Source organism: Dromaius novaehollandiae, chromosome 20 (genome assembly GCF_036370855.1).
Source record: "Dromaius novaehollandiae isolate bDroNov1 chromosome 20, bDroNov1.hap1, whole genome shotgun sequence".
NCBI lineage: Eukaryota > Metazoa > Chordata > Aves > Casuariiformes > Dromaiidae > Dromaius > Dromaius novaehollandiae.
In genome coordinates, this window is record NC_088117.1 from 12,297,082 (window position 1) to 12,324,492 (window position 27,411).

Below are 27,411 nucleotides of genomic sequence, written 5' to 3' on the forward strand. Positions count from 1 at the left end.
AAACGAACGTTGACCTCTTCCCTGTCACATGGAGGGGCATATGCCACCTCTGCTCCAAATGATGCTCTGCATATGTTAAGTACCACCAAAGTACATTTCTTCCCCCTCTCCCCTCCTTTTCTCACATTAGATTTCTCACACAAAGGAAAGCTCCCTCATGATCATATAATGACCATCTGGCTAATCTAGTACTGAAGGGCTTCACCAGATCATAAATTCAGGTCAAAAGAGCTACAATAGCTGACAAAATGTAAGCTGGAAAAAAACACCACTACAAATCTGAAATTAGTGGTGACAGATATTCAGAGCAGAAATCACGTTTGCTGGCCATGACTAGCCCCTTTATTCAGTCAATAGCAAGGCCAAAAACAGTAAGGTTTGTTTTGAAAACATTTAACAGATTTACAAAGGAGTTTAAAATTTAGGCTTTTCAATAAAAGAGTTAAGCCACAAATCATTGTGTTTGTTTCAGCATGTAATCAGACTGGATGATTGCAATGATCTGCTCAGGCCTTAAAAATCTATGCCACACAAACAAAAGTAAAGGACTAGTAGCTTCGATATTATTTTATTAAATGTATTAATTTTTTAATTACAAGTGAAACTGTGATTCTGAATTAAGAATGCCTACAGAAAAGAGGATTAGTATAGAAACCAAAGCTGGGGGGAAAAAAAGGCTCCATATTTTGGCTCCTGGAAAATTTTATTAAAAAAATATAAAACCCTTTTTAAAAAATATGCATTTTTTTAGCTGGACTTTTTTTCTTTCTTTCTTTCTTTTTTTTTTTTTTTTAAGAAGGAGAGGAAATAAAAGTAAAACAAAATGCACAACATGTAATTGCCTTCTCCATTAATTTCAGTAAAAGCTACCCAGGCACTTACTTGGTCAGACACAGCCAAATAACATTCACTGGATGGATTTAGAGTGTATTGAAAACAGCCTAACAAAATAACCCACAGAATTGCTTTCAGATTCTCCTCTTGAGACACACTGAGCTGATGACATACATCTTCAACCTACAGAGGAGTATATGGCTCCAAATCTCTCTACTAATACAGTTTCTTGGGAACACTGCTGTAGCTGTACGCTGCCTACCATTACCCTAATACACAGGAGTCAGAGGCAGCAAGGAAATTAATATAGCAAAGAAGGGTATTACCCTTTATATGGATATCTGCTACCTTTAGGATCTTGATATGCAGAATATCTATTCTACATACGAAATATAAAGGATTTTGTCATGCAGGGCTTTCACACCCTTGAAGACAAGTACCTTTCACTGTGCTGTACCCTTCCTACTCCTCCCTCCTGCAAGGTTCACGTGTGCCTATGTGACTTCTTACTCTGTTGTAATTTCTTATATTCTCTGCATCACAAAGCCTTCCCTGATCTCTAAAACTGAAGAGATTTCCTCTATTAAGGTGAAATAAAATCCTAACATGCATTTCCATTTTATATTTAAACATGCACAAAATATTAAGCACATACCTCAGTATTTAAGTGACCTGGACAAATTCCGTAAACTAAGACAAGATCAGTACACACTGTGGAACAATAACCACTGGACACATTTAAGTATGTTCACTTGAACCTGTTTTGCTACAGATTTTCAATGAGTAATTACTGGCAGGGCCAAGATAATTGCTAATGATTAGTAGTGTAAAGAATGGAATGTTTTTGGAAAAACAAAAAGATACGTATGGCATAATAAACTGCACTGCTCTGATTCAGCATAACTTACATCTCAATGTTACATATCACATGAAAGGAAGAAGGGAGAAAAAAATAATCAAAACACTATAAAGAGGAAGAAAAATTAAACTACCAAATATTTCTGAGCTATTAATCTTTCCTGATAGTGAAGTGCTTTAGGATGGCTTCTAAAACTCACTTTCATTTAGATGCTTCATTTATTTTAATCTGGTAGATAATTAGAGGGAAATCAAATCTGTCCCCACAGCAGAATATTTACCTGAGATGCAGCTCAAATTTCTCAGTTTTCCCCCTGTGTATTCAGTGTTATTGTTAAGCTTTATCTAAATCAATGTCCATTAAAAAGTTAGCATCAAAAATAAAGTCTGCAATGTTTGCTGCCTGGTTAGCTGTCAGAAGAATAATTCAGATTTTTTTAACGTTAATGTGACAGTCGGAATTGGAATAGCAAAAATATTACAATGGATAGATATACGACTGTTCAGTTTTCTATAGTCAGTCAGTCAGTCAGTTATTACCTTTGTTCTGCAGACTTATAAAGATGCCACTTCTCTATAGTTATCGGTAGGAGCGTTTGGAGAGGGAATGTAGAAGCACACGTTAGAACTAATGGAAATCCTCTGAAATTAATGAGACAATAAGGACACAAAGTCAAAGCATTTTAAAACCTTTGCTAGTGAAGACAATGCAAAAGCAGCTGGTGCTCAGTTCCTATCTCAAATGCTTTTACTTTGGTGTAAATTTACAAAAGTCATCAGAACGAGATCCTTTATTTGTCTTTACACCTTGAGGCTTACAGTAAGATCATGTCTCTCACGAGAAGTTCTATGCATATCGGCCACTTGAAAATGTAACCAAAATTTTGTTCAAGGGCAAGAGAATTATATGTGAGCAATACATATTGTATGGACATCCTAGCACCTAACACCATATACTTTATAAATAGAGTTCCAACAAGATTATTCTTTAGGAATCTTTTCAGTTGAAGTCTTAACTGAAGAGAGGCATACCTGCATCAGCTCAAGAAAAAGTATTTGGAAGTAGAAAGGGTAAACCTTAGCTGAAGGGGTGGGGAGTTGTCACATCTGACTTCTTATATATCAGCACAGAAAAGTAAAGAATCAGTAAAGAATATCTCCATATGAAGCAACAAATACGATTATTGATCGTCTTACGATAAAGATGTGCAGATACTCAGCAACAGATTGCTCTATAAAAAAGATTATCCTGAAAAAAAGCTGTATCACTGATGAATTCTTGCTGTGAAGAGCCAATGGTTTATCTCATCACTGACTAATCCTGTTACATATTATTTAGTAGTCAAAATGTATCAGAGAAGAATTCTCAAGCATTCCACACATACTGGAGTTCTCCAGGAATTTATTTGTAATCATCACTTGCCTTTTTACCATATCTAATATGTAGTTAATGAATGCCTGACATAACTTCAGCATAAAAAAAGACATGACTAGTTACGTAATTACAGGCTTTTAAAAAGAAGATCTTTTTTCAGTTCCAAGTACTGAATTAACCTTAACAGTGAAGGTTAAGTACAGGTAAGACATAGTGTAGACTGCTTTGCAGGACATCATATACACTGACCACAGTACCTATAAATATGTAGCACTGCCTCTGAGAGAAAAGTTTGATCTTATAATAATATTACATTAATAAATAAAGATCTTATAAATATATCAATCCTGTCTTGGTCATGGGAGTCTTTAGCATGTATTAAAGAAATGCTCCTATACAATTTTTTCTGTTATTTCTTTCTACTTAAGGACTGTAAATTTGCCCTTGAAATCATTGTAGAATATGAATAACATATTTAAACTTGCTGCTACATGACAAGAGAAGAACAAAACAGTCTAACACAGAGGGAGGTCTACAGGCAAGGATTTCTAAGGAACAAAACTCTCCCTTTCACGTCTCTGAGGAACTGCTTAGAATGAGCTGTTTCATTAAAACAGAAAGCATTATTTCTCCCTCAGCCTGATCCCACCACGAGCATTTCCATGCAAACTGCATCAGGTCGTTTGTCTCGTTTCTAGATCAGTCTTTACAGTGGAAATAACAAATAGATGTACAAATACAAAGTCACTTTACACTGGATTATCACATATATGTCTAAAAAAGGGAAGGCAAATTGTATGTCAAGGCCTATCAAAGGAAAGTGCTTAGAAACTCAGATTGCATAAAGTCCCCTGACTTACCAGAAGCAGATTGTTTCAGTGCCCTTACTTAGAAGGTCTGCACCACTCCACAGGAGGGAAAGCGAACGTGTGATCCATGGCTGCCAACTTCAGGCAGGAGAAAGATCAGTTCAGTGGTGCTTTGCCAACTGTTTGTGAATCTTCTAGGACACCCCTAGGTGTATCAGATTGATACTTTTTATTCTGTTCCATTACAGAACCTGTATTTGCATTATTGACCTGTGATTATAATGAACTATTTTTGTTTAACGATGTTTATTACCACAGATATAAGGAAGTAATTTTTAAACACAATATTCATATTCTTCAGTTCCAACAGGGTGATTCAGAGTACTTTGCGACTTTCACATCATTCACATTTGTGAATTAATACACAAATTTACATCTTATGACTGTTTTGAGTAAAAAGAGATGCCTCAAGGAAAAATATAAGTAAATAAACCTGAGTTACTAAATTGTTTGCACCAGTTCTGAATCAAAGTAGTTATTTCAGGATAGTAAACTGATTTGCTATCAGTTTGTGAACCTTTTCAATTCCTTGAGCGAGAGCACTTACACAGCTCCTTCCACACTTAGGACATTCCCATCAGGAAGGACGCAGCATGTGAAGCAGTCAATGCAGGGCAGTGAGAGGACCATACGGTGGTCTTCCCACTACTAAACAGAAAGTTCAATGAATTGTTTTTTCCTGTCCTTCCCTCAGTAGACCTACAAATCTGAGTATTCTTTTTGTACTGAGTCACCACTTAGCATTCTCCTTGGTGAACTAATATAATTGGAAAAAAATATTTCGCCTTTACAATTATTATTCAGCATTGATGCAAAAAAACCCAAAGAAAGTCAACACACTTACTGGATATCTTTTTTCTTTTGTTTCTGAGGGTCCACTAGACGAAGAGTATCTCTGATAACAGCTACTTTCACTTCTTCATCAACAGGGCTTGGGACATTTTCAAACACCCCAGGAGACAGCTTTAATTTATGAAGGAATACAATTATTCAGTGTAGGACTGATGATTATTTACTCTACATCTTCTCAAAACTTATACATACCTTGTATGTTTTAAATATACAATGATAGATTACAGAATACTTCTTAAAGGATAAGCAGATACTGTAACATTTTCAATATGATATTATACTGATTTTTGGCACATTGCTTTAGTAAATTGAAATTAAAAAAAGATTGTTACCACTGTTACCATTTATATTATGTATACAAACATGAAAAAAATTATTTCCACTCCCTAAATACAGTTAAGTCAACTGCAGGGGACAATGAATAAATGTATTTATGACAAAGATGATGGAGAGCTTTCAGAAGTCCAATAAGTCATATTTCAAGGGTATAAGATTAGCAACGATTTCAAAACAGAAAACTGTAGGGAACCTTCGAGGTTTTATATTAGCAGACAGCTTTCATCTTTCAAAAAAGGAAAGAGACCAGAAAACCAACCCTAAACAATTTCATTCCAATATTATTGTTAGTTGAAAGGTCTTACCTCTTGTTCATGTTCTATTCTCATGCTGGGGTTTGCATTTACTTCAAGTAACATGGGCTTCAAGTTTTTCATCAGGAGAATGTCAAATCCTAAAATCTGTGCATAACAAGCAATATGTTACTTTCATTCTACTCACAGTGTTATTTTAGAGAGCGTAACTTTCTGCTACCTTATGTTTCCTCTATCTGTGGGACTGTTCTATCCCAACTGAGGAAATGAAGAGTTCAACATTATTTGCACAGAAGTGCTTCCTCAAAAGTATGACATGCAAAAAACTGTTTCTACTCTCTAACATCTACTAAGCATCTTTAAACCCCTTCAAGGGGCATAACATTATAACATAACAGTAAAATAATAGGTATACCATGGGCACAGACAGATGATGTGCATAATTTGAACTAACCTTTAAAATGTTGCCTTTCTGGACAACACTGCAGAGATTTTGAGGAGACCACTAACTCTGATGAAAACCCAGCACTTACTTATAGATTAAGCCAGCTTCTTTTTCAATTAAGTGCTACTTGTGACCAGAATACAGATTTGTTGGTGTTTAGTAGCTGGATTGCTATGGAAAGGAGAATATGCCTGAGGTGCATGTATCTGTTAGGCTTTTCATTTTAGATTTAGACCCTAATTGGCAAATTGCTCCTTCAGTAGTCATCCTAACTTTAATGGCAGGCTTTACCAAAATAATCATAGCCTGCAAGTGTTTTTCTGATGAGACCTGCCTACAAGTCCAGTGAAGGTCACTCGTCATGTTGGACATTTCATAGAAATCACCTTAATTTCCTCCTCACTATTAAAAAAAAAAAAATCCCAGAAAAAATCCAACATGAAAAGAGGAAATTCTTTATGATCTAATGAGTTTATCAGAGTACACAGGAGCCCCATAATATAAATGGGCCAGTTAGATACCACAATATGACAGACTTCTAACTGCTAGAACTGCTTCTAACTGCTAGACCTTCTAACTGAGCTGATCCCCTCTGCTTGAAATAAAATGGTCATCCAAATGCCAGCATTTGGAAGGAAGAAACTTTTGAGGGAGAAAAGAGAAATAACCAAGAAATGTGATGTATTGTTGAATAATTACTGAAACCATTTGTCTTTAATACAAATGGCTACTTCCACAGTACCCTCATCTCTAAATACTTCACCTGTCAACATGGAATCTTAGCGTCTACAATAATTAGGCCTTAAAATTGCCATCATCACAGCTGCATTATGAAGCAGCAAAGCTTCATATTAGTAACATCTAGAAGCTGGAGTGAATATTGCTACTAATGATTGACACCCATTGGAAATTCTCAGTCTGTTCATGGGTAGTAGTAACATTGGTCAGGCAACACTGATTTGTAAGCTAAAACTTGGGTGCAGAGGACCTAAGCTGCAAGCTCACTCAGAGCACTGTCCAGTTTATATCTGCTATTCACCTTTCCCCCTACTTCGTCCCAGTGATCAACAAAAAAATTTTTAAAAAGTTTTCAGAAAAGGAATGAAACATCCCTAAAATTAATCCATGCATATAAATAATTGCATTCCTAGCAAAAATTCCAACCTACCTGGAAGCAAGTTGGCCCAGGCTTTCCTGCTGGTATGTCAGACTGATAGTAAACTTTTAGTTCTGGTGTCAGGGCAATAATTGTTTTAATCACCAGTGAAATTATATCTGACCACACCTTTTTGACATCAACTCCTTTGGAAGACAGTCTGCACAGAATGCTTGAAAACGTCCTCTTGCTGCCAGTGTTTACATTGTCAGAATGGATGAAATTCCCACTATGAATATTTAATGAATAGTTGGTTAAGTGCATAAAAACCTGGTGCAAGTTTTTGAGAGTGGGTTCTTGATAGGGCTCTGTACAAAATCTAGAAAGTCCATCTTTGGCTATATAAATCTCTAAGGGTTCTAAAGATTTCAGTAAGACATACAGACGAATATCAAATTTCAGTTTGTCAACAAGCAGTGGTTTGCAAATATATTCCTGGACCACAGCTGGCCTGCTCTGTAGGCCTCCTGTCAGTCTGATGTCACTAGGGTCTTTAATGAGGTAGATTCCATCCCCCTGGCAACCTCCATCAGGTTTTACAATAAAAGTGGGCTTCCAAGATGGATCCCTGTCTTTCATCATACGAATCTACAAGGAAAAGAAGAATTACACTGAAGGACACTAAAAAGTGGAGAAGATGGGTTGATACTAAGAAACTAACAAATTGCATTCACAAGCAAAAATAATAAAAACAATATGATCACATCACTATAGTAGTAAACACTGTGTGAAAAAGGTAGAATATAAACAGTGCCAACAAGCGTAAAATCCAACAAAAAAAAAAGCATGAGTAGGGAGTTACCAGTGCTGATAAAAGTGTTTTTTATATAACAAGCCATTGTATAAATGGTTCCAGGAACTTCTTTTTAATCTTATGTAACAATTTACAGTATGAAATACTATGTACTTCATGAGGTCCATTATCTTACTCACTAATGTATATGAAATTGTAAAGCTAAACTTTTGTGCTGTGTTTTGAACAACTACCAACAAAAGTAATTATTAACCTAAGGAAAGCAGCTTAGTTATTGAGGTATAAATCAGACAAACAATACTGGGAGAAGGAAAGATAAAATAAAATTTCACATGATCTCTTATCTCTTATGATTAATGCTGTGTATGGTACCATTCATCTTTTTTTTAAATATATTTGCGCAGAAAAAAAATTGTGAATCTACTATTAGCTATCTTTTATAATCTCAAAACAGCTGTGGCATGATTGCTAGCAATAACCCAGTTAAAGTCTCCCAAACTAAACCCCAAGTTTCTGTGTGCCCAGCCACACCAGCATAACATAAGATCTCTCAAAATTAAGATCAATGCTGCACCATTGAAAATGAATAACTCAAAATTATGTTCTGCCCTTTTCTTAATAAAGCTTTTGAAAAATAACATCTTCAGAGACAGGCATCTGAAATTTCCTTCAAGAGCCTGCATCTTCCCACTAGCAGATATCTTCATACTAAAAATGAAAATCTGTTTAAAGCTCCAATGAGCTTCAGCTGCTTTGTCTAAATGCACTTCCAAAAGAAGTTAGTTCAGACAAATAAGGACCAAACTTTTCTGAAACAGCATTTCCAAGCCTAACTGGGAATCAAACTCAGACGTGGTGAGCATTTCAGAATCTCCATTTTTATTTAAAAAATGCACAATTGTCCCAATTGGAAATAGTATTCAAAAAACGAAGCAATACGCAGGATAAAAGTCTGAGTTTGCAAACAGTCAAACAATGGTTCTGAAATGAACAGGACAGGTTACATCACAGGCTTTTTCAGGCCTTTAATAACAGGTAGCACAGTCAGATGACTGAGGCAGGTTTTACCTTCTTTAAAGTAGATTGCTTTTAAAAATATCTTTAAACCTTCTATTTTAAGATTTAAGGCTCCTTACTAAGAGACTAAGACATATACAGATAATGAGCTACGGTCAGTTCAAACTGACTGGAAACTCTATAAAACGCACAAAGCATTGGTTTAGGATGGCCCCCTTCTCTAGGGACAGATTGCTAGATTAATATGATGTTCAAGGTTCACATGCTCTTGGACATTGGCATCTACAGGAAGAAGTCCTTCCTTTGGACTCTCTTCTTCACGAACTGTAGGAAGACTCCACATCTGCCAGTATGCCCCAAATATACACCACGACTAGAGACATTTCCAGTTGCTTCACCCACCCTTCTCCCCAATATCATAAGGTCTTTATCCTTGCAGCTTCACGACAAGGTGGTTAGGATACTTCAATAGGATTAATGCTTTTCATTCAGTACCCCTTTTTAATAAACATACCTCTAAGGCTGCATAGGATACATAGAAAGTCTTGTTTCAGCCCTGGTAATACCCTTTTCCACCACTGAATGATTTGCACAATCAGATAACTAGTGTTAGTTAAACTAGGGAATATTGAGCCATATATAGACATGAAGCAAATACCACAAATTTACACTAAACAAGGCATCAGCTTATGCCCCAGTTGCTAGCTAGAACCATTCTCCATACTGAAGCTTCTTCTAAATTATGCCAAAACTCCCATCGGGCCTGGCATGCAATTACTAGCTTTCTACCCAATGGGAAAAAAGAAAATTCTATCTTATCAGTGCCTTTGATTTGTGCTAGGAAGATCTGTTCGTAATACATGACAATTAAAATGCTTTCTTTAGACATATTAAGTGTGAAGCCAGTTGGAAAGTTTGTTGGGAATTTGCTGGTATTTGGTACTGAATCAAAACCTTTGGAAGACTCTGCAGTGCCGTCCTTGCCTTGCCTGTCATTTTCTCAAGCTAGTGCAGATGTTCAGTTTGCGTGCGGGCGTTCACCGTCACTGTGCCGGTTCAGCATGAAACACAGTGCGCTCTAGCGGGTGAGCTGCCAAACAGCTAACATGAATATTGGCCCAGACGCGATGCATTTCAACCTACCTACATTCTGTGAGCATGCAAATGAAAAACAGCAAGTCATAGAAATAGCAAGAAAAAGTTAAAAAAAAAAAAAAGTTAGCAAACCACTACTTTTTAGTATTGGCTTCATTCTATTGTTTGTAGTACCTTGCTATGAAAGATCTCTGTTTATTAAAGCCAGCTTTAATACTTTGTAAGAGTGTTGCTCGAGGACTAAATGGCCTATTTCTATATTGTTTATAGCCGCTTGAACCTTGATACTTGTGTAGCCAGTTCTCTCAGTGTTCTGTAGATATCTATGAATATAGTATAAACTATTATCCCCTCATCTTGAGTTTTTCCATATTGTGCCTTAGATTCTTGGGGTGAATAAGGGAAATGGTTTACCTCAAATAGAAATGATGATAACAGCGATGGGGGAATATCCCTGGTTTGTCAGAACCTAAATATCCTACAGAATTCCAGATGTGGGCTATTAGCTGAAACACAAAATAAAGTGTATTATAGAGAGGTGTCTCCATCCTCACACAGAAAGTGGTAATAAAAAAGGCAAAAAAAAGAAGCTCTAATGCTCAAATCTAGATCCAAATGCATCAAATTTAAAGGTACTTCAACCTGAAACTGTTGCTCAACCCCACTGTCATTTGTGCAGACTGACATCAGCAACTTGATTTCTGTGGCATAAACAAGGTTTGGCATTACAACAGAAGAGGAAACAGCCTTTTCTAGAAATATCTTTGCAGAAGCAGCAAGCATCTTTTGAGCTTTTGGTTTTAACATACTAAAGGGAGTTACATCAAGAAGTCCCAGAAAAGGGCTTGGTTTTCTTTCCTAAAGAATCAGTTACCTTATCTGTAAAAAAATTAATCCCACTTGGAACAGTGTGTTAATGGTTTGCAGATCCAAACAGAATTATTGTAATAAGGTTATTTTGGCCTTTGAACATGTTAAACTGAAACATTCATTTAGCAGAGAATGTTTGGAGGCTACTATCATTCTCGACTGGATATAGCAATTAAACAGGGCACCAATAACTAACCACTGGATTCACATCTACACATTTAAAAACTGCATATATTTACTCAAAAATCTCTCAAAAAAGGTGGGTTTTTTAATATCAGAGAAAAAAAACTACACTATCTAAATTGCCTACATTACTCCCATTCCCAAGAAATAAACTTCAACTTCACCAGCTTCAACACATTTTTTTCTACAAGGACAAAAAAAAAAAAAAAAAAAATCAGAAAGACACTAACTAGGTCACTGTAAGGACCTGACGCATCTGTTAAATACCAGATCCCTTATATTACATGAGTATCTCCAAATGCCTAAATAAGTTTTAGCTTATTTATTACTTGTATAGCCAAAATAAGAACTACAGAGATTTGGATGCCTCCAGAAGGATGAGGGAAATTGAGAAAGAGAGAAAGATGAAAGAGAAAGAGAAAATCAGGAAAGATTTAGTGTTATCTAAGACCTATTCATAAAATATGGCATGTTTTACAGCACGTAGCAAAAAAAAAGAGCATATTTTTAAGCCAGTGAAGTTAACATGTCTCAAACTTCAGAAGCGTACCAAGAATAAATAAAGCTGAGATACCAGCTGACATAAGACATATATATATGTAGCCTCTTCAAATCCAGCCAGTACCAATGGTGCTCACACACTGCTATATCAGAAGGTTGTCTGGCAACTGGAATGTGAATTTAATGATACAACTGGCATATATCAGGAGCAAAAAGAAAACCCAAAGAAAGTGGCATTAATTGGCAACTGGTTTGGCAGTTTCAGTTTTGAGGTCAAAGACTGAGCAAGCAAAGCAAAATGAATTCCCACGTCACCCTCAAGCAGTCCTTCAAGTTCCTGGTAAAGCCACAGGGCCACAGTGGGAGAAGGCCTGGGGAGCTTCATTCAGTCCTATCACTGTTCTCTGCATTTAGATGGAATCCATGAGGCTATAAATCTAGCAGCACTGCATTCACAGGTATTTATGAGGAAAGAAATCGTTAGAGCACAAATTGTAATTTTCAAAATGCAACTATGAAATCCAAGTTTCCGTGAATAGACAGTGATAGACTGTAGGTCATGAAACTCATTACTAGTGCACAGGCACAGGAATCCCCAACATAGGATGCAGCTACAAAAATGCAGGATCCAGCCTGACAACTTTATCAGCTACCCATGAGATCCAGAAGAACAAAATACTTTAAATTCCCTCTTTTCAAAACGGAGGGATGTCATATTAATATATTGAAATACGACAGATATTCTTAGTGTGGACAATTCTTTTCTTGCATTCACACATTTCCGGACGCTAGAACTACACGGCAGTGCCTCTTCTCTCAATGCAGCCAGCAATACGCTGAAAGAAGCCGGTGCCACCATTTCACACAGAAGCCTGCCCTCTCTCTGGCAACAACTGGAGATTGACTTTAAGATGCCTGAGGACACAAACTAACAAAGAAAAAACAATCAATTGCCACAATCGGCCCTGGCACTGCAGAACCAAGCAGAGCTGCAACACAGGAAGAGGCTGACTACCACCAAGATAATCATGATTTTCAGATGAAATTCTCTTTTCTGTGACTACGTTAGGCAACTGATCCATACTGTTTAGTGCTCCTCTGACATTTCCAAGGACTGAAAGTATTTTTGGTTCCATTCTATCCAGTTATTTATTTTATTGAGAATCACATTCCTAAAAGCCTTCCTACTAACTACAGCTTGAATTCAAGTTTAATTATTTAGACTAGGATTTCTCTCATGGACAAGTAATCACACTAATGCAATGAAAGATCCTTCATCAAAATAAGTCACTTGAAGGGACAAAACACCACAACGGAGATTAGGCTTACATAAACAGTGTATGGATAAATAAGTCCAATTAGATCAGTGGGCCTAGATGTGCAAATAAGGAAAGCAGGATTTTGTCCCCTTGTATTTTTAATCACAAAAGAATAATCTTCCCCTTAAAGGATATTACAGTGCATGCTAGAGGATTCTTCCTAGTTCACAATTTGTTAAAGTTAGCATCCTGGTAAGTATTTGATTAATCTTAAACATCCACTACTAAACATGCTGTACTACAATTCTAGTCAAACATACAAAGTGCCAATCGTGGTCTACTAGGGCAGAAAATAATAAAGACTCTCTCTCCATTAAAAGAATAAGGACGATCTGCCTCTGGTTCCCCATTTCTATTGTTCCTGCCTCAGGCTACTTTTGCTCTGCTACAGCAGCACTTTTTTGAAAAAGACAATGCTTTCTGGGGACCATTGTTGAAGATGCAATGGCAATCTGCTTTGAAATACTGCATTTTAACAGTCATTGACTGTTGTTTCAGTTCAGAACAAGAGATGTGTTTACTACAGAGAGAGACCAGAATAAAACAAGGAACCAGTATAAATGACACATGCTCCTAACCTGCTAGCTTCAAAGAATAAAATAAGACATTTCTCTGTTATGCTTTTAACATCAGACAAGATGGTAACTCATTTTTTCTGACCAGTGAAGACAGGAGAAGCATCTTATAAAAAGTCTGCCTACAGAACAGATGACTCGCATTTCAGTCCAGACTAATTGGAGAGAGATGCAACACACTTCAGTTTGGAGCGTGGTTGGGTTTTTTTGTTTTTTGGTTTTTTTTTTTAATTACAATACTTGTGACATTTAATGCAGCCATGGTTCCAGAAAACAGCACTGGGATACATGGCAAAATGACAAACTAACTCAACTGATTCAGTCATGGAAGCCATTCTAGGGAAAATGAGATCCCAAGACAAAATCACTTGCAACAAAGTTCTTAATTCAAAACCAGACAAGTTGATTTCATATACTGGCTTCTTATATTATCAATGGAGATCACGATGCCACACTTAACACTTTCCATGATTGATTTAACTGGAAAGGACATCATTTTTCACCGCACACAGCAAAGTCTCCTGAAACTGAGAGATTTCTGCACAGTATACACGCTTCTCAGCCATTTGTCTTTCTAGGATGGTATTTGAGTATGTTTCAAGATCTGCTTCAAAAGCATTCTGGATATTATTCAGGCCTTCTAGTCCATTAGTCCATCAAAACTGACATATGCCAGACATAGATAAGCCCTTGGGGGGGGGGGGGGAAGGGAGGAGGGGAGAGGGATGGTAATCCAGAGTCAGTCTGTTTTCAGCAGATTGACTCTCTTGAAGAAAGCAGATGGGTTCTTGATCTTCAAGGAAACTCCCAGTCTTCTTCAAATTTTCTGCAATCCCCTCAACTATATTCTTTCAAATTCCCATTATGAGAAGGCTTGTCCAGACTGAGCAAAATCAGTCATGCAAGAAAACAAGTTCATGTGAAATGAGATATTTCTGTGTAATTAGCTTGACACAAGCAAATTATCTTTAAAAACATGTTAACTATTTACAGTCAACAGTGAGGGAGAGTATAATGTCTAATGGAATGTAAATCTGGTCCAATTGCAGGCTTATCTTTCATGAGTAAAACACTGGTTGAATGAATATGTTGATCTGAAAAAACATATAAAACAGGCTATAAGATTTGACAGCACACAGGCCAGACTATTTAAGCCTATGTGTCTAAGAGGTATCCAGTAGCTGAAAACCTCATTAAACCACCAAAAATATGCTGTGCTGGAAATTAGACTGCCCAAATTAGATTCTTATTAAAAATTAATCACACTAGGCCTATTCATCATCCTCACAGACAGCACACAGGAGGCAACATGAGAGCAACCAGGGTCCTAGTTTGAATCCCAAGCTGATTACTTTTCAGAAACTAGAGTTTCCTACTAGAAACAAGTTCTTATCAGTGCTGAGATTCCAAGAAATTCTCTTTTGACAGTTAGTGAAGCATTAACCACCATAACCCTGATAAATCTGTTTATCTGTAACTCATCTTCTGATATGGTTACATGTTAGTAGACAATGTTTTATGAGGTTAAAAATAAGTAAATATTAAAAATAGCTAAATATATATTTACTGAGTAAAATTTTAAAACCATTAAAAATACTTATCGCTATTTCAGTTTAATATGAATGCTGCTAAGGGAACTATCATTTTGCTGGTATTTCCCAATATGAACCCCATCTACAGCAAACCGTTAAGAGGGCAGCTCCCTCATTGATTACTGGCTTTTAAAGCACACAAGATTAATATTAGATTGGCCGTACTGTTTTCCACCTGGGGTTACGTATGTGGGAAAGCAGAACAGGAAAAACCTGATGGCATTCGATTAAGTTATTTCTACATGTGTATGATAAAAGTTCATTAGCTTCACTATATAACTGAGGCATAGCAGAAATATTTGAGATAAGTTGTTTTGATATATTGTAGTGCCTCAGGAGGAGGTAGCGAGATTGAAATTCTCAATGAATTTCTTCTTTCAGTTGTCATTTCTAATACAGGCAAAATCTCTTAGGCATTAATTTCTCAGTCCAGCCCTTTGAGACAAAATTCTGTGCTATGAACGGCACCAAATCATCTTCTCCTGTCTAACCGATACCTACACTGCAACAGAAGTTGTGACATTTGGTAATTAACTTCACTATAACGGGCTTGAATGCCAATAATACTGAAGCCACAGCAACACAAGTTTCAGCATGACTTGTCTACTTAGTCGCTGAAGCCCATGACAATATAGCCTCACTTTTAGAAGTGCCCGAGAGGGTTAACTCATCTTTTGCTTAGGTAAATGTCCATATGGCAATCACACATTCAAGCGTATGCCAGTTCCTACAAGGGTACGTCCAAAATGCAGGCACCACCCATGCTGTAAAGAGCCCGTTTGTGAATAAACTGAAAATTCGGTCTTTGAGAGACCTCAGTTGTAAAGCGAACAAACAAAAGAAAATATACATGCACACAAAAACAACAGAAAGGACTGGAGAGCTCCTACTGAGAGATCAGAAAACTACAACTGCAAAGGGTTCTGAATCACTTAGGGGTCACAGAGGATTTGGGATTTTTTGTTTTGTGTTTTTTCTTGTTTTGGAGGGATTATGTTACAAACTTCCGTTAAGTAGAACATAAACTTTTACAACATAAAATATAGTGTTTGATAACAAGAACTGTGCTTTTCTCAAACACAGATGGAAGAACATATGCAAAGGAAATTCAGAGGAACGTGTTACTGGACATCTGTTATTCTTGGAACAAAACCCAAATGCTCCTCACCAGCAGTTCCTCCGGGGAAAAGCACGTCTTTATGCACAGTGCCACCTGCTGCCAGCACGCGCCTACTGTACGTTTACCCTCAACGCAGATCACATCTCTGCGTGCTGCTCAGTTTAATCAGTGCCTTGCAACTGAGACAAGAATGATTCCCAAAAGAATCACAGCTAAAACCCAGATGCATCATTTTGAAAGTTTACTTCCATGTTATTTTCACTTATCTACCTGTCATGCCTAAACTGATTGTATAGTTTATACTTTTATAAATTGGTCTGGCATTTAAAACAACAAACCTGAAAAACTATTGGAATTGTGTTCATTTTTACTGTTACTAGCAGTGTCGTGGCAGTGGCCCAGCACACTTGCAGGGTATATATTAAAAGATGATCATGGATTTAACTGGATTGTGGAAATGATAGTTATCTAAAAAGTAACATACAGTATAGAAGTCTAATAAAGTCCATACCTTTTCCTGCTCACTTTTCCAAGCAGAGGATACTGTAGAATACAAGAATGCACTGGGCGAGTCAGACAGGGTTAAAACAAACACATACAATATTTTTAAAATACTTGCAATAACAGAACTGAACACCAACACACAGTATTATTTTTTTTTCCAAAAAGCTGAAAAAGAATGGCATGTTACTACATTTTGAATATTTAAACAAAGTAACAGTCTGATAAGACGCTCAAACAATTACTCAGAAAGACATGCATATATTTAAAACAACACGCAACAAAATACTGTTTTGAAGGATTCAGATAAAACAGGCAGGATGGACTAACAAGACTTCGGTGGTAATGAACCTGAGGAGACAACAAGTTCCACAAACTACAGTACTAGAACTTCCCAATACTCAGTCCTCTTAAACTCAGTAGAGTATGTAGGGAAAGGATTTATGTTTCTACAGTGTTTAATTTTCAAACATCTCTTCTGGTATTGCAGAGAAGCTTAATTCTTTTAAATTTATTCTAGAACATAACAAACAAAAGCAGTTCATCCAGACTAGGTCTGATCTCAGGCAAATGCAAAACAATGTCATCCACAGCACCTATGTAAGTGTGATTTTTAATAATTTGGTAGAAATGAAAAAAAAATCAAAGAATGACATGGCCACAATATGCAAAAAGTTATATTATTCTGAAAGTAAAAGTAATCTACCTCTTTCTCAAAGAAGGAAGATTCATCTGGCAGAATCCAGGATCGAGGGTAGAAGTTATATTCAAGAGGAAACAGATATTGCATTGTTCGCACTGCCCGACTCAGTGTAATTTTACGTACCATCTCTGTCATACCTAGGGAAAATAATAGATATTATTTAAAGGCGATAAAGAATAGTCACTGAAGTCTCATTGTAAAAGTAACTTGTTATATCATTACTCACCATATAGGTAGGCACTTTTGCCAATGCTTTCAGTATAGCTGAAACTCATTAACCAGTCTGACAAAAAATTTGTAGCACTCCCCTGACATATTTTATAATGTATTACTGTATCATATGAGAAAAGCTTTAAATTAGTTGTCCAAAACAGAGCTCAGAATAATAAAGGGAGGTGCTTTAGTCTCATAGTAATTACTGCCTTTGCTGCAAGTCTACAACTAATGCCTTGGCTTGATAACATTCCAGGAATAGGAAACAATTCCATTAAATATAAGAAATCACTTTGTATTTACTTCGCATTCATTTAAGCAATTATGTCAGACAGAGTAAGTTTTGTGAGCAACAGAACTTAGGAAGCCTGCTTTCCTGTAGCTTTGAATCTGCAATTTGGTTCATCCCATGTCCAGATCAGTGTGAGCAATGATGAAAGCTTTTTCGAAGGTTAGGGCATTCACAGTGTTACTCTCCTGTGTTGATTTATATGCTGTCAAACATTACAGCTTAGATCATGCTGCAGCTTCTTTCTCAGGGAGAACAACTGTGAGCTTTCTTTACTACCTTGTCAGCAAATTTCTGCCTCTGTCGAGTGTGGTTGATTTTGGCCAATGGGTTCTAGAGCTTCACAGAGGAGAGAAAAACCAACAGGGAACATGCAGACGACAAAAAATGCCAGTCTTACTTTCCCTGGAAATGTGACTAAAAAGCTACCTTTATGGAAAAGTCTTTCTGAGGACCGATCCTTTTAAGGTATTTTGAATACCTCACAAGTAAACGAGAGAAGTATCAAGACCTCTTTTCAGGAGAAAGAATTTAGCAAAACCCAGCATCAGGTCAGAGCAACATTCCTAGAATGAATGTTTAGTTCTGAAGGACTCTTCACTCTGTTTGCCTTGACAACTATGCACTCTGCTCGCTTACCACACAGAAGCCAGAACACAGAAAGGGTAACATTCATGCAATACTATGCAATTTAAGACAACAGAAAACTATACTATTTGATATTTGAATGTGAACTGCCCACAGACAGGAGAAAGTCCAGGTAAACAGAGCATAAAGTTCAATATCTGAGGTTTCTTACTCTCACAGCATACTAACAGCAGCAATAAATCTGAAGTAAAGGGCTTAGACAAGTCAATACATAAGCTCTTAGCTATTGTTTAGAGAGATCTCAACAGGGATTAAGTGAGAAATAAGGGAGCTTAAAAGAGTAGAATAGTCATAATAAGATGAGGGCTGACGTGAACTCTTCAATATTACGAAATCCGCTTGAGGAACTCTGCTTCTCCCTGAAATAGGCCAGAGTTCAAAACAAAACAGATTTTTTCCTCTATGAAACAAAAACTAATTCAAATATTCAACACTTTTATTGATGTTAAATAGGATACAATAACTGCATACTTACTTCACTTAAATCATATCCTAAAATTCAGTTTTTTTCTAAATTCATATCTGGATATACAAAGTATTGCTTTCCTCAAAAACCCTTTCTGTCCAAAACATGTTAATCCACAAAGGGTTCAGGATGCCCATTCTGATATTTATACCACATATTAGGAGATTTTTAGTTATCACTATTTTAAAAGTATGTTCAATAAACAGGGGTCAGAACAAACTTGAGAATCTTTTGTAGTATGCGACTAACCAACAATCATGAATACGACCTCATCGCACAATATTTAGAAGAAGAGAATGGAAATGTTGCCTTTTACTTTTATGGGGCTGGGCTTTAATCCGTCACATAATCTAACTCTAATCTCATACATACTTGTAATGTTGAGAGGTTTACTCTATAATGCGAAAAGGATGAATGCCAAATTCGAATACATTATTTTCTCTTCATATCACCCCCAGTCTATTTAGATTTATTTTATCAAAATCTGAAGATGAGGAATCCATTGGACTTCAAACAAATTCCACCTGTTATTATGCTTCTAATAATTTAAATATTGGATAACCCATAGCGAAGTAACAATAGGAAGTCCAAAAGATGATCTAGTAGAAGAAGGACCAAGACTGACCTAAGGTTAAGGGGGAAAAAAAACACCAAAATAACAGATAAGCCTATTTGTCTTAGAGCTTCTTACAAGACCCCCTCACCTCTGTACAAGTTACAAAGACTCACCTTCATGATAATCAGCTCTATCCCCACCCCTCTCCCAAATTCCCCCCTAAGCAGAAATCACCTACCAAAAATGGTAACATTCTAAAAATACTATCAGCTGGGTAGGCAGGTGATTCAGAAGAAAACAGTAAAACACAAAAACAGTTAAAATTATCGTGTTTTTAAAGCATTTAAGCCAGAAACAGAAGTAAGGTACCTGGAAACTTGTTGACTTGACCTGAGAATATATCATTATCATGAAATGATACCCCATGCCAATAGATATCACATGGCAAGCGTCTGCCAAATGGAAACTGCAAAAGAGATATGAAAAGTTTTGAAACAAAGTGGCAATATTTGTTCATTACTTACTTTTCTACACTATAAAACATAAATCATTCAAAGAACAGCATTCTGACTGTCAAAACAAAACACGCTCTTTTGGTTGCAAAACTGAGAATACTTTGTTCAGTTCAAGTTTCTAAAATTCAGGAAGGGATGAAACTGCAATGCACTATCTGAGCAAGCTAGATCACATGGATGTCCAAGCTGCAATAAATTTAAAATAGATATTCAAAGAAAGATATTTAAGTAACTATATTTATCTAATCATTTGTTGAGTATATATATTTTACCTATTAAGGACTAGGGTGATTATTCCAACAATATTAAATAGTCTAACGACTTAAGAGCTTCTTTTCCCATTCACACAAGATTTGACCATAAATTTCCAATGGTAACTGGAGTGCATTATCATATGGGATACAGTCACAACAACCTATTATATTATTAATTACATCTTTTTCAAACAATATGCCATAATTATAACTACAGCATTTTCAGGATCCAGTTCTGTTAAATACCTATCATCTTCAACACCCCATGACCTCAAAATAGTTAGCATATTTAAAGAAACACTGCAAGTGTACCTTAATAACCACAGTATGTTGCAGAAACTACTCATTCTTTACCCCAAACGTAATTTTTCTTCCTTTAGAGTATTCCTTTAAGCACTGGATTCCTTTTCAGTATGAGAGAAAAAAGAACTTCATAAAGCTTTCGAGTGAATTACTTCCTTTATTTGCCTCTTTAATTAAAATTTCAGTTTATTTGCTAAACAGCTTTGAAAATTAAATTTAAAATGCTAATTTAGTGATGCATCCTTTCTCTATTTCCTTACTCATAGGGGTGAAATACACAATAACACGGAGCTAGAGGATTCTTCGCTTGTTTCATTATTATTCAGTCTGCAAAAAAATGTACATGTGAAAATTAATTCTGTTAGGCTCTGAAAGACAATCAGTGGCCTTAACCTCTTTCCACAGGTATATGCAGAATACAGATTCAGTATTAGGTCTCGGACTGCCCTTCCCACTAAAATCTGAACAATTTATTTATTTATTAAATGACATTGAAAGGAAAGAAATGAAATTTGCATTTATATAACATCTTCCATCTGCAGAGGATATCAAAGTATTTTATGAACGCTGCACAGAAATCATTTTACAGCGGCTGAAGTGTAAGCACTCTGCACTGGAAAGCGGAAGCCATTGAACACCGGAATCCACAATTCCAACCGCAAAGCAGCCTCTCTACTTCCGACAAATCAAGATTATTTGGACTTCTCTAACAATGGGACCAACCTGATCTCCCGAATGAGCTGGGAAGGATTCTTTATAATCTGCATCATATTTTAACACAAGAAGAGTGTTTAGAGAAAAAACAAACATGTTTTAGACTATTTGGCTCTCTCTGGCAGTGCTAGGCAGATATAAAATCATCTTAAATCTGGTAAAACAGGCTTTTCTGCCATCTCCCCAGCTTCTGATGCAGGGGACTATCTAAAAAGAAGGGTGGATGACTGAAGCAGTCCTGTGTTCTCACAATATCTTCCATCTAAAATTATCAGCTCGGAGCCAGCTGGAGCAGCCTCAGACCTCCTGCTCTAACCGGTGTCCAAGCAAGGTGCTCACGACCGGAGGGTCTGGGGACTCGCAGCTGCAGGCGCGCGTAGGTCACAACCGTGACTGAAGCCATCTGTGCCTCTGCCTGCCCAGTCCTGTGCTCATAAAAATGCAAACAACTTTCAGATTGCAATCATTTCAGTAACTCTTTAAGGTATTTATTTTAAATCTTTTTAATTTGGACGTGGAGGGCATTCATCAGAACAAAAACCAGAAGGCCATAAAGTGAACAAATTTGTTTTCACAACTCTGGCACAATTAATAATCAATCAATCATAGTCAAATTCATCTGACAGGTCATTGCTACCTTTTGATTGGAAGCCAATAATTTAAACACTGTCTCACGGGTCACATCAGTCTGTTCCATGATGTTTAATGACAAGTTAAATAACTCTTGGCTTCCAGTCAGCTTTTCCTACCATGAAATTTCAAACTATTTCTATGCCTCTGTGCACCTACTGAACAGTGAGACAAATGAAACACTTAATGCTGGGATATTTGATGTCTGAGATATCTGCGTCTTCCATTTTCCTGGTAATTGAAAGCCAGCTGAAGAAATAATTTATTAAGTGATGAATAAACTCAGGATGCAAGCTCAATTTGCGCCCATTATCTCATTTGGCATATCATGTTCATTTAAAGAATGTGACACACTAAATCAGATAGTCCAATCTAATGATGTTAATAATTGCTCCAATGGCACGCACATTAAAATTCCGCAACGCCTTTTAAAAGGTCCACCCCTGAACATTACCCAAGATATGGCTATCACAGCCGATAATTTAATTTACTCAAGATTTCCATAGCTGAAAACAATATCATTTTTCCATCTGTTGCATGAACACCTGAAAAGTGTTATGATAGAAGGGGAGAGAGTAGAAAACTATCCCTAAAACATCAGGATTTAAATATGTACATTTCATGAACACTTCTAAGATTTTTTCCTCATTATTTTTGCAGATCCTACCAGAAACAACACGTGTGTTCCCTCTGCTGGTTCTGCTGTAACAGTAATACTACGTCCAAAGCTGTTTGGCCACCAAGGATATTTGTTTGAACAAATACTCTAGCGCTACTTTTCTAAACATTTGAAGGGGAGCGCTATCAAACGAAACTGATATTTTCAATTGCTATGCACTTTCTGCAGTTACTTATGTCAGCACTGAGCAGCTCTGAAGGGTTGTTTATTTTGCCCTGCAGCATTTATTCCAGGCAACAAAGAACTGTACGTACTGTTTATTGATGAAGTTTCAGATATCAGCAATGCCACTGTTCATTAAGTTGGTTAAACCTGCCAGCTACTTAAGCATAAGGTCATTATCTCATAAAGAAATGCCTTTGATCCCAAAGGGATTCTGAAGTGCTTTAAAAGCTAAGTATATAGGAATCATTTCAACAGAAGTTGCCTCTTAGATGAAACACAGCAACATACACACAGCAGGTTTATGCAACACTTCATGTCGAGGGTGAACGTTAAAGTTAACAGAAACTGCAGGACCAAGAATGAAAGGACTGAACTTGGAACAGAACGCGCTGTAATTCAAAGCTGGGCCACTACTATACTTAAAAGCACTTTTCTGATGTGGCTACAGGAGTACGTGAGACTGTCAGTGATAACAAACATTAGTTACACCAGCGAAACTGAAGAGATACCAGACCAGTAGAGCTGGATGGATATTCATGGATGTTTGCAGAGGCAGGGGTTAAAACAAATCTATACTGTTATTTAAAAATGCCAATTAAGAAGCAAAAAAAGAACAAGTTCCCTCTCTCCCCAGACTTGCTCCACTATACCAGAGATTTTCTAATGGCGTCACATAGTATATTACAGAGCAATAGCTGTAGCTGTGTTTTCAGCTGTCCAAATACCAATCAATTTCCCCAAGATTTCCCATGTGGTATCTCATTATCTAGACTGATTTCTTGCATGCAAGTGAGAAACAGAATTTTGTGAAAACAAGACTTGAATATTGCCAGTTGAAAAGTACTCTTGCCATTACTTGTCTCACAACAATAAAGTTTTAAAAGTTATGGAATAGCTCAGATATAAATGGGGAATTCACCCACATGCAGGAACCGGCAGTTCTACTTCTTCCTCCCACACGTGGGCAGACGAACCTTTCCCATTCTAGCTGTTCAATAAAGAACACAATTAGTATGTTGCAAATGCTATCTATGTTACCTGAAAATAAAACAAAGAAATCCTAAATATGGGTCTACTTTAAAATTGCAAATGTGGCATTGACATGATATTAATTGGCATTAGATAAACTCTACTACAACACAGCATTTATTAGGGAATTTCCTACATTACAGCTAATTGCCATTGAGATACTGACTGATCTCTTTAGCCACATCAGGGCTGATGCTCATTTTCATCAATGCTACTTAAATCAAAACATTCTTACAGCCAAGACATCTGTGATACATTAAACCTTGTTGCCGGTTTTGGGGATACCACTCCTTTCTAATTATTTTTTCATCAGTTTTAGTGGAGACCAAAGGTTTGAACATGTTGAAGTTCCTACCAAAAAAAAACCAAACAAACAAACAAAGAGCACTACTAACTCCTTTGCTTACACCATTACACGTACAACGGCCTCTGAATGCGAATTTCCTTTCTCCAGACCTCGCTGCTACTTAAAGGTCAGAATATCTGAGAGGGAGAAAGCAGCATTTTAGAAGAATGTCATCCAGATAAGGTTTGGGATCTTAAGAGTCTAGTAATTCTGATTTCTAAACTGATTTGAAACATATACATTGATAGGAGAAAACACCTTCTTGACAAAAAAAATAATGTCACATTCATGTGTATATCCCTCTTTATTATAACAAGCTGAAAATTTCACAGAAACGTTACAGTGACTTTACAGGGAATGAATTATTAGCCATTTAGATAGTACATTCAAATGTCTAAAAATTCAATATTTGGTCTCTTTATTAAGAGCAGTACAAAGAGGTCAGAAGGGAAAGCAACAGACTAAATGAAAAATATTGACTGAATTAACAGATGGAGGAGAAAGGATATTAAGGGACACAGTAAACAAATAAAGATTAAGTAAAGCCAAAAGCGATTGCTATTGTTGGATACAGAGACGGAAAGAGAATGCTGATAATACAGCGCAGATATTCAAGAAGATAACAAGAACACGTGAAACAAGTCAGTTTGTAGGACAGAATACTGAGCACAGAGGATCCAGGCAATCAGATACACCCAGCAGTCAAAAATCAGGAAATAGAAAAGACAAAAATCAACCAGCAAATGTGTCTCACTACCAATATAATCAGCAAGGCTAACTTAAATCAGTAATTCAGAAGCACTCACTAGAACAGTATCCAGGTACTTTGAATATGAAACTTTGCCACAAGAACAAAGAAATTAAATGTAAGGTCACCCTTGTTCTGTATGTCACTGACTAAAAGACTGAAGCAAAACTGCTGACAGACACTCAGTGGGTGCATTTAGGGATAAGAGAAGTAAGTATATCATGCTTTAATTTCACACCTGTAGTGCTTTATTACTATTTTGCAGCAAGAGAAGGATTTGAGGGCTGGAGCTTTTGTGTAATGAGATTTTGAAACTCTCCCACTGGATTTAAATAAAAATATTGAAATAACATCTCATAAAGATAGAGAATGAGAAAACATTAAACTCTTCATGGCAGGAAGCATATAGGCCTTTGTGATATTAAGCACTTTGGACATTATGAACAAACACAAGTATATCCTCCAGAAAATAATTCTGTAGGTTTTAATTGTCAGGTTAAAACAATACAGAATACACTGTATACCTTAAATCTGTACAAATGCTCCCTTTCCTTTGTTTAAAAAAAGCATCGGGTGCATGGAAATATTATTATCCTGTGACCCTGGAGAAAGAGACATGGACAAAAGACAGAAGCAGGCACCCCAAAGGTGGCTGTGCCAAGTGGGGCAGCTATGCCACAGATCACGTCCTCTTTGACTCTCCAGCTTCCCTTTTCCAACAGGATTATAAATACTCTTTTTCTTACTCCTAAAAATGCTCCTAGAAGCACTCTCTACTTCTATGAAGCCATTTATAAAGTCATTGTGGAAAGAAGATCATTACAATTTGAAAACTATTTAACACCTGCAGTAAGATATATCTGAGAAATCTCTTCAGGATTAAAACAGGAAGTGTCAAAACATCACTTTCATACCAGCTCCCATATTGCCATGTTTCCAGTTTAAAACAAACAGGCAAGATACTGGCCTCCTCACACTGCCCTGAAAAAACATATGACTCAAGTTGCAGAAAAAAATAAAACTTCTATCTTCTCTCAGTACAATGATTTAGAAGACCAAAGAGTGAAGTATGTTTTATTAGGGTGTTCAATATCAACTTATTCATACACTATGTTCTTTGACCTGGTTTCAAGATAATTTATGATGCAGAGGTTTTGCCCTCAGATCGGATGGTTGATCTACTAGGTCATGCTTTCTCATCCAATATCACATACTTGGAAGAAATAAGGGTGAAAGGGAAGAAAAGCTGCAAATGGACATGACATTTCAAACATTTCTACATAGGGGAGAAGTTTCTTTCTTGCCCCTTCCAGTGAGGAGTTTAAGCTTTGAAGCATAAGATCCAATTACTCCTATTCTGGCTTGCGTAACTGCTGATGGCACTATCCATCGTAAATCAAATCAGTCTCACGTCTTGACATTTAATTATAAATAACCAAAATGGCGAAATGCCAGAAGACACCAACTGGAACGAACCACCAGCTAGAGGAGTTCGCTTTTGCGCTGGATCAGGGACACAGGGGGGAAAGGGAAGGGGGAAATGCTTCGCCAGAGGCAGACGCGGCACCAGAGTAAGCAGCGCCGGGGGAGAGTTTTCCCAGGGCAGCGCGGCGGAGCAGCGGGGGCTGCCATCTGGCAGAGGGACGCGGTGGGGAGGACCAAGAGCCCCTCCTAGCCGGGCTGGGGTCCTCGGGGGAGCCCAGGAGGGTGGCAGGGCTGCGGGGAAGGCCCCGGGCAGAGCCCCGGGAGCCTCCGAGGGGCCGGGGAAGGGGCCCCGGGGCGGGGGCTGCTGCGGGGCCGGGCCCTCACCTCCTTCCAGCGGAGCTGCCGCAGGCTGATCTTCAGCGCCTCCAGCGAGGTCTTGGCCTTGGAGCTGTCCACGGTGACGCGGGGCCGCCGGGCCCGGCCCCCCGGCTCACATCCGCGCCGGGCCGGGGCCCGCCCGCCCCCGCCGCGCGCCCCGCGCCCCGCCGGGCCCTGCGGGTCGGGCCCGCGGCGCCTCGCCTCCTGGGCGGCCGAGGCGGACGGGCGCTCCTCGGCGGGGAGGGCGGGCGACCCCGGGGGCTCGGCCGCCTCCGGGGCCGGGGAGCAGCTCGGGGGAAGGGCCCCGGCCGGCTCCATCACCGGGGGCGCGGGCTCGGCCCGGCCCGTTGAGCCGGAGCCACAGGCGCCGCCGCCCCGCCGGTTGCCATGATAGCTCCGCGGCCCGCTTGGCAACGGCGGACGGGGCGCGCGAGGGGCCAATCGCCGCGAGAAGGCGAACGGCCTCCCTCCTCCCCGCGGGGCGCGGCGGCCGCGAAGGGCGGGCCTCGGCCCCGCTCGCGGCCACGTGATCACGGCCGCGGCGGCCATCTTGGGAACGGGCAGGAAGCCACGTGCCTCGTCAGAGGACAGGCGCGGAGGCCATTTCGGAAACGAGCGGCAGCGGCTGCGGCTGAGGCCGCGGCGGCCATCTTGGAAGCGGGCGCCTGGCGTTGCCCGTTAGCTCCCACGCAGGCCGCGTCCCCTGCCCCAAGGCACAGCCAGGCTGCTGGGCCTCAGACTGACGATGCCGCTTAACTAGTGAATTTCCTCGCTCTTATCCAGCAACAGTCAATTTGCGGGCCTGGAATTACGCCCAGCATATTATCTGACTGGTTTCTGTACC

At 38.3% G+C, this 27,411-nt stretch overlaps 1 protein-coding gene across 8 annotated transcripts in view; it reads right to left on the minus strand.

Annotated features, from left to right (window-relative positions):
- The window catches only part of TTLL11 (tubulin tyrosine ligase like 11), a 66,800-nt gene extending 39,727 nt beyond the window's left edge, over nt 1-27,073 (minus strand). The window contains exons 1-8 of one of the 8 annotated variants that reach the window (XM_064523910.1): nt 26,574-27,072; nt 19,751-19,847; nt 17,213-17,346; nt 10,260-10,351; nt 6,992-7,208; nt 5,430-5,525; nt 4,781-4,899; nt 2,233-2,334 (exon numbers count right to left, since the gene is read on the minus strand). In XM_064523910.1, coding sequence (XP_064379980.1) covers nt 2,233-2,334; nt 4,781-4,899; nt 5,430-5,525; nt 6,992-7,208; nt 10,260-10,351; nt 17,213-17,346; nt 19,751-19,847; nt 26,574-26,885 — 1,169 coding nt within the window. In that variant the 5' untranslated portion in view covers nt 26,886-27,072. Of the gene's footprint in view, nt 1-2,232; nt 2,335-4,780; nt 4,900-5,429; nt 5,526-6,991; nt 7,568-10,259; nt 10,352-16,516; nt 16,549-17,212; nt 17,347-19,750; nt 19,848-23,564; nt 23,630-26,573 lie in introns of those variants that run through there. The other 7 variants (XM_064523912.1, XM_064523913.1, XM_026094394.2 and 4 more) reach the window with 7 other exon arrangements.
- Nucleotides 27,074-27,411: the final 338 nt, after the last annotated feature.